The sequence below is a fragment of the Chenopodium album genome, chromosome 10 (genome assembly GCF_948465745.1).
Source record: "Chenopodium album chromosome 10, dcCheAlbu1.1, whole genome shotgun sequence".
NCBI classification, from domain to species: Eukaryota; Viridiplantae; Streptophyta; class Magnoliopsida; order Caryophyllales; family Amaranthaceae; genus Chenopodium; species Chenopodium album.
This window is the reverse complement of record NC_137843.1, coordinates 17,403,800-17,411,184: the sequence shown is the minus strand read 5'-3', so window position 1 is coordinate 17,411,184 and position 7,385 is coordinate 17,403,800. Positions and strand designations below refer to the sequence as shown.

Below are 7,385 nucleotides of genomic sequence, written 5' to 3'. Positions count from 1 at the left end.
AGGGAATGGTGGTGAATTGATTCTGAAGAAGTTGAAGATGATGATATAAAGGATGAAGGGGATGATGTAGATGAAATAGATGAAGTTGATATAGAACAAGTTGTTGATCACTTTGATCTTAGGGAAGGTCCTATGTGAGAGAATGACCATGATGCTGAAGATTACTTTGCTACATTATACAAAAATGGGGAGTTGTACAATGATGAGGATTTGAGAAAAATTGTCATCAAACCATGGCAATTATTCACAGATAAACAACATTTGAGAGATGTTGTGAGAGATTACTACATACAAAGTGGTTTTTTCTGTTGTTGTTCTCAAGGCATTTAATATGATATGGACAGTTAAATGTTCTTCAAGTAATTGTGAATGGAGGTTTCATGCATCTAGGCTTTCTAATGGTGTAACCTGGGCAATCAAGTCCATTCAGAACATAGAGCACACTTATTCTGGTTTAGAGGTGAAGAATCCCATGGTGTCTACCAAGTGGGCTGTAAGGGTGTTGCTTGAAGATATAAGAGCCAATAATGATATCCCTGCCAAATCATTGAACCAGTTACTCTGGCAAAGATATGGAGTACAAATGTCTGCAAGTACTCTGTACAAAATGAGGTCTAAGGCTCTGAGGGATATATATGGGGGTCATAACATCTCATATGCTCAACTTCCTGACTACTATGAAATGGTTAGATCAACAAACCCAGGTTCTTCCGCCTTTTGTGCTTGGACACCTCAAGATTATATTGATAGGCCTCTGCGGTTCCTAAGTATATTCATATCATTTAAAGGCTGTATAGATGGGTTGCTAGCTGGCTGTAGGAGCTTCATAGGTGTGGATGAGGCTCACTTAAAGGGGAATTATGGTGGTGTCCTGTTATCTGTAGTAGCACTGGATGCAAACAATGAGCTATTCCCCTTTGCTTAGGTAATTGTATCAGCTGAGGACATAGATAATTGGAAGTTCTTTGTGTGGCATTTGAAGAACTTACTCAAAGGCAGTGGAAGAGGTGATGAGTGGTGCATTATCTCAGACAGACAAAAGGTATGAAACTTAGCCATCAATTTTCTTTGTTAACTTAACTGAGCTAGTACTTTGTCTAGGATATTGACGCTGCATTGACTAAATTGTGGCCAAAGGCTGGAAGAAGATATTACTACAAGCACCTGGTAAAGAATTGGAAGAAGCCATTCCTTGCTCCTTTGATGTTTAGCCTGTTTTAGAGGGCTTGTGGGGCCTATTCTGAGTTCACATTCAGGAAAGCCATGGAACAGCTGTAGAAGGTTAATCCAGCTGCTTTGATATGGCTGTCTAAAGTTGGGGATCAATCAACATGGACCATTCACAAATTCAATGAGGCTATCAAATGTGATGTAAATGAAAGCAATTTTGTGGAAAGCTTTAATGCCACATTGGGTATGGATAGAGCAAGATCTATTCTAACTTTGCTAGAAGGTAACATATTCTTTATTATATGCATGTAATGTGTCTATATTGGTGAATGTAGCACTGAAATTTGTGGTCGTTAATGTTAGGAATTAGAAGAACAACAATGGTCAGGATGTGCACTAGGAAGCTTTCTTCTGAGAACTGTATAAATGATGATATATGTCCAAGAATCAAGGCCAGACTTAAAGTGATAACTCAAGAGTCCAAGTGTTGCAAGGCATACCCTAGTGTTGATGGGTATAAGGTCACTGATGAAAAATCATTTCTCCCTGTCAGTTTTGCAGAAAGAAGGTGCCTGTGTGGGAAATGGCAGATTTCTGGAATCCCTTGCAAGCATGCCATTATAGCCATCTTGCATGCAAGACTTGATCCAAAACAGTTTGTGCATAAATGGTACTCTGTAAGAAGGTACAAAGCTGCATATGCTGGTGGAATCAAGTCAATCCCTGACAGTGATCAATGCCCAGACTTTGACATGCCTAAAATTGAACCTCCTACCATGAAAAGAGGAGTTGGCAGGCCTTGTAGAGAGAGAAGAAGGGATGAAGATGAAGAAGGGAAGGGCAAGAGAAGAAAAACCATTAAATGCAGCAACTGTGGAAGCTATGAGCACAACTCAGCAACATGCAAAGGAGGCCCTACTACAACACAAGCTGTTGCTGCTTCTACCTCTACAAAGGGTAAAGGGAAGCAGGCTGTTGTTGCCTCTGGTTCTACAAAGGGTAAAGGCAAAGCACCCGCTGCTGCTTCAGGTTCTGCAAAGGCTAAAAGGAAAGGACCTGCTACTATTCAGCCATCTGCAAAGGATAAAGGAAAGCAACCCATGTCTTACTCACAAGCCTACTCAAAAAATGAGGAAGCTTAGTGGAATTAGGTTCTCAACCCAGCCTCAGTAGATTAATGTGTTGGTTGTAATTAGCATAAGTATATAGCACCAACAACTGATTTTTTGGTATTTGAATCAGTTTTTTTTGGGCATTTTTTTTTGGGGAGGGGGAACAGGGCATTTTAGGGAAATAACACTAGAAACTAATTTTTTTGGGTATTTGGAGGGAACAGGGCATCTTATGGAAGGACTTGTTTTTTGGGAATTATCTGTTTAGATTGTGAACAATTGCTTAAGTTTTAATCTCCAAGTAGTGTTCCTTTATTTTTATATTGTTTTAAGCAATGATTTATTACAGTTCCTTGATACAGTAGAATAACAAAGCAACAAAACAAAAGAAATTGAATTTGAACAAAGTTCTGATTTTTATTAAATAAGGATGAGTTGTACATCATTCAACTAGCAAGATTGTTAAGAACTAAGTACAAACATCCCAATTTCTCTGACATGAAACTCTAATTTCAACTAATTTTCCCCAAACTACCAATCTAGGGTTTACAAACTCATTCACTTAATTAAGGTACAGAAAAACCAAATTAAAAATAACACGATTGCAAACTTCATCATCTTCTTGCCAAAGCCATCGAGAAAACCTTCATCACCGACCCCATCATCAATCCTCACAATATTTTCTTCAGGAACCCATGCAAAAAAGTGACATGTACTGCATTTGTATTAGGGCCTGTCTGGATTGGAGCGTGTATCAGAAAAACGCACATCCAAAAATCGCTTAAATGAAAAGTCACAGTAGCGAACCTTGATTACTTGAGCTCTTACCATGGTGGCTGCGTAAAATTGGATGAAGAAGAAGACAACAATGGAGGAAGTTGGGGGAATTAGGGGAGAAAGGGTTTTTATAAGCTGATGTCTGACTTTTGGGTGGGAAAAGTTAACCATGGTTAACTTTATTAATAATATTTATGTTAAAACAACATCATTAATGTCATCATTAAGAGAAAAAAGTTAATTAGTGTCATTTTGTATAATCCAAAAAAAAAAAAAATGGGGTTAGTAGCAGAAGTTGGGGGGTCACCGTTGAGAATTTCCCTTATTTTTATACACTAGTCGTTGGAGCAAGCGCGTTGCGCGTGCCCCCCTAACGGCTAGAAAAGGAAGTTTCGTGAAATTGTTTATTTTTAGTTATACGCGCGGTTATGTTTAGGTTGCGTAAAAATAAGGGTTCTTTATAATATATAAGTTTTAATACGGGTAATGGATTTAATTTTAATACGGGTTATGGATTGTGGGTAATTGCAAGGTGTCACAAATTTGTGACGTATGGTCCAATTTTGATTAAATATTAATCTAAAAAGTTTTGTTTTTTTTATTGGTATTACAAAATGTGACGTTCTTTGACAAATCGGTGGTAAAAAAATACAAAATACGGGTGACACACGTGTGTATACATATCGTGCATATAAGGAAAGTTACGAAACGTTACTTTCTATTTTTGGATTCTTTAATGTACTCATAGTGCTAGAATATGTAAAGTTGTTAAATGGTTGTACTTGGAAATTCATTGGGTTTTTTATTTTTCCAAGATTTTGTCATAATCGTTTTAAGTACTTATGAGTGGTCAATTTTATTCTTGCGTGGTGTACTGTTCTTGTTCCTGTTGCTCTCTTCTGTCTTCTATCTTCCGTTTTTTCCTTTCTTCTTTTTAGTTTATTTTCCCTTGTGTTTGAGTTCTAATTCCCTATCTAAAACAATGGGGAGCACCGATAGCACCGCCACTTCCGGAAAATCATTTACACTACCAATCTGGAGGCCGAATAAGTTGAAATCACAAGTACAAAATATTGCAAGCTTCCGTTCGTATGTTAAAGATGTGACGTAGCAGATGAATAGGCATTTGGAATTTCTGCAACAAGGGACGTTCAAGGTTGAGAACAAAAAAGAAAAAGAAACAAGCAATAAAAGAAAAAGAGGAGTTGAGAGGGATGGTTGTGGAGAATGGTCAGTTATTGTTGTTGAATCAGACAATGATGAAGGGGAAACCAAACCTAAGAAGGGAAGCGGAGCAAAAAAGGAAGGAGAGAAAAGTGAAGAAGAAGATGAGTCTGAGGAAGATGAAGAGACGGATGAAGAAACTGAAAGTGATGCGAATTCTGATTCAGAAACTGAGACTGAAGAAGAAGGTGTTGCTGAGTCAGATGCGTCATTTGGATTAAGCAGTGAAGACTATGATGATGATTATGATGATAGTGGATCGGACTCTGCTTTTGGCAATTATCACGAAGTTAATCAAGAAACAAGTGAAGATTCTTCCATGTTTACGATGAAATTTCTGACTGAGTGCATCCTGTTTGTCATTGGAGGGGGTTTTTTGGGTTTGACTGTAGAAGTGCGAGCTTGAATTAAAGGTTTGTTAGGGCGTTCTTTAGGTGGTAGTTGATGGTAGGAAGTTATTTAATCATGGTGGATTTTGGCTTTACCTAAGAATCTAGTTTTAGCTGAGCTGTAGAAGTTTTAGTATTAAGTGAAGGTTGTAATTAGTAAAGCAAGCTAGGTTGTAATTACTATGAAATAAAACATTATTTTATGAAAACTTGTTGGCTTTGATTATATAATTTAATTTTGTGTTTTTGGAATGGGAACTGTTAATGTATATGTGATAGAAATGGTCTAATGTATTAATATAATAGCAATGTAGAAGTTGTGTGGTTTAAAAATGTGTATGCAAATGTATGACAAAGAAAGTTAATTGAAAGAAGCATGTTAAGCGACTGAAAATAAAGTAAATATCTAAAATACTAAACAAGATTTTCGGTTGCAATAATATCCATATAAAGTTAAGTCTTTATGCTATTGTAAATAGGTAATCCCTGATCCTGTTACAAATCGAAGCTAAATAATTAGACAGCAGAAGGTAGGTGCAGTACTTACATTATCTGAGATACATGACACACTTAAAAGTAAATGGAATCATATGCAAGTAATCAAGAAGCATAGGGTAGATAGCTGATCAATGGTGTTGCTTAGGATCAGTATAAGGTAGACTTCTATTGTTTGTATAACAACATATTTGCTAAGGTAGGTATAGGTAATATTTTTCTATTATAAGCAGGAATTCGTTAAAGTATTTGGATCATTTTCAAAACTTTGAAGGTGTTTTTGTTATTTAAAGCCTTGGGAAATTTCTTGTTGTTTTCTTTTCACATTTAAAGTATTTAGGAATGTCTAAACTGTATGTGTGCTTATTTGTCTTTGCTAAACTAATGTACCAGGCTGCATATAAATAGAATCTACAACAGGAAAAGCTATCCTGCTGCACTGTAATTATTAAGGCTAGTGTGTCTGCAATGTTGTAGAATCTAAAACTTGGCAGGGGCTTAGTATATTTGATGTCTATAGAGACTCACATGGATACAGTTAATATGAAGCTTGTGGTTATCATTTGCTGTCTTCTGTTGGGGTAATTGTGTATAAAATTGGCTAAGATTTGTTGTAAAGGGTGGTATGCACTGATGAATTATGGTATGCTTACTAAGTTTTGTAGTTCAAGATATCTTTTCTACTATTTTAATCTTAGAAGTTTTCTTATAAATGTATTTGTTGTATTGTTTTATCAGGCAACCGATAATGCAATAATGAAATGGGTTCTAAGTATTGATCAAGAACATCAGACATCAGTAGTGTGGGGTCTTTTTTTATAGTGACTGCTTTTTAGTCACCTGTTTAATTGATTATTAATTGTTTAACTGTCTGTGTATTTGTATTCAGGAAATTCCTGGTCGATATTATCAATTTCTAGCAAATCAGTGTGAATTAGTCAAGGTTTGTCGGGGTGCAGAAGGCTTCTCATGGACTGTGAGTATTCAGAAAGTTTTTAATGCCAGTAAAGTTAGTCGTATGTATATGGGTGAAGGGTGGGAAAACTTTATCGCAGATAATGATATTAAAGTTGGAGATACTCTAATAATGTATTCCAAAGGTAATAGTGTATTTCATACCAGAATATTTGCTTCCCATGGTGAAGAAAAGACGTATCCAGCTGCATCGACACCACGAATTGCTACAAGTGAAAGGACACTTCCATTAAGCAGCTCGGAGCTTCAAGTTCAATTAAGGTTAATGCAGCAAAGATGCTCGTATCCATCATTTAAGTCTACATTCCGTGCATCATATATTAATGAAGGAACTCTTGTATGGACTATTGTGCATCTTATGTCTTTGTTTGTTCATGTTTTCTTTATTTTGGCTTAGATTTATGTGAATGGTCTGTGAGGGCTAAATTCTTTTAAATGATAATTTATACAGATTGTTCCTGCATCGTTTGCAAGCATTCATTTTCTATGGATGCAACCATGTATTGTTGTTCTTATTCGTCACAGACTTAAATAGTGGTGTGCTGAGTTACATATTGCTCGACGAGGGAATGTAATCATTGGTTGTCCATTGAGAAATGGTGTCAATCTATTTTACGACGATCAGTGTATTATCAGTGGCGTAGGTGCATTAGTAGTTTATCGTCGAGGATATCCTCTCTTATTTGAATGTCTGCTACCACCACATTAAGAGTGTTAGGTTACTTGGTCACCTTTTTATGTAACACTTTCATGTTCTTATGTAAGTAGTACTCTGAGAAGTTTGATGTGTTACTATAGCCAGTTACAGCTATGTAGGTGATTCTGCTTTGGTGTTAAGATAATGAAGAATCTTTTTAGCCACAAGTGTTATAAAGGAGTTCATCTTAGACGATGCTCTTGGTGGTTGTATACTGGAACTGTAAAATAAGTTATTCTAGCTATAGTCTTATAGTAAGTTTTTAAAATGCCTAGCTTTAGCTATGTTTGTATTATAAGGCTAATAAAATTACTGTGTTGTGGTAAGGTATATGTGTTTCAAGACTGGTGTCTATTGCTATTCCATCGTAGGTTCCCTCTTAACATATATTTTTCACTTTGTGAAGTGCATATAGGGTACTTGCAATTTTAGGTTGTAATCTAGCTGGTTTGCCAAGACCTTGATAATAACTGTTGTTGTTATATATTTGAACTAATCAACTATGAGCTGAAGGTGTTTAGGTTTTTGTTCACTTGCTTTATGTAT

The 7,385-nt window shown here is 36.2% G+C and overlaps 1 protein-coding gene across 1 annotated transcript; it reads left to right on the top strand.

The window, feature by feature from the left end:
- The first annotated feature begins 331 nt into the window (after window positions 1-331).
- On the top strand, window positions 332-2,312 carry LOC145564958 (uncharacterized). Its single transcript, XM_081625103.1, has 5 exons — window positions 332-880; window positions 926-1,042; window positions 1,102-1,167; window positions 1,279-1,453; window positions 1,534-2,312. The coding sequence occupies exons 1-5, from the start codon at window positions 332-334 to the stop codon at window positions 2,310-2,312; spliced, it is 1,686 nt and encodes a 561-aa protein (XP_081481229.1).
- The last annotated feature ends 5,073 nt before the right edge of the window (window positions 2,313-7,385 follow it).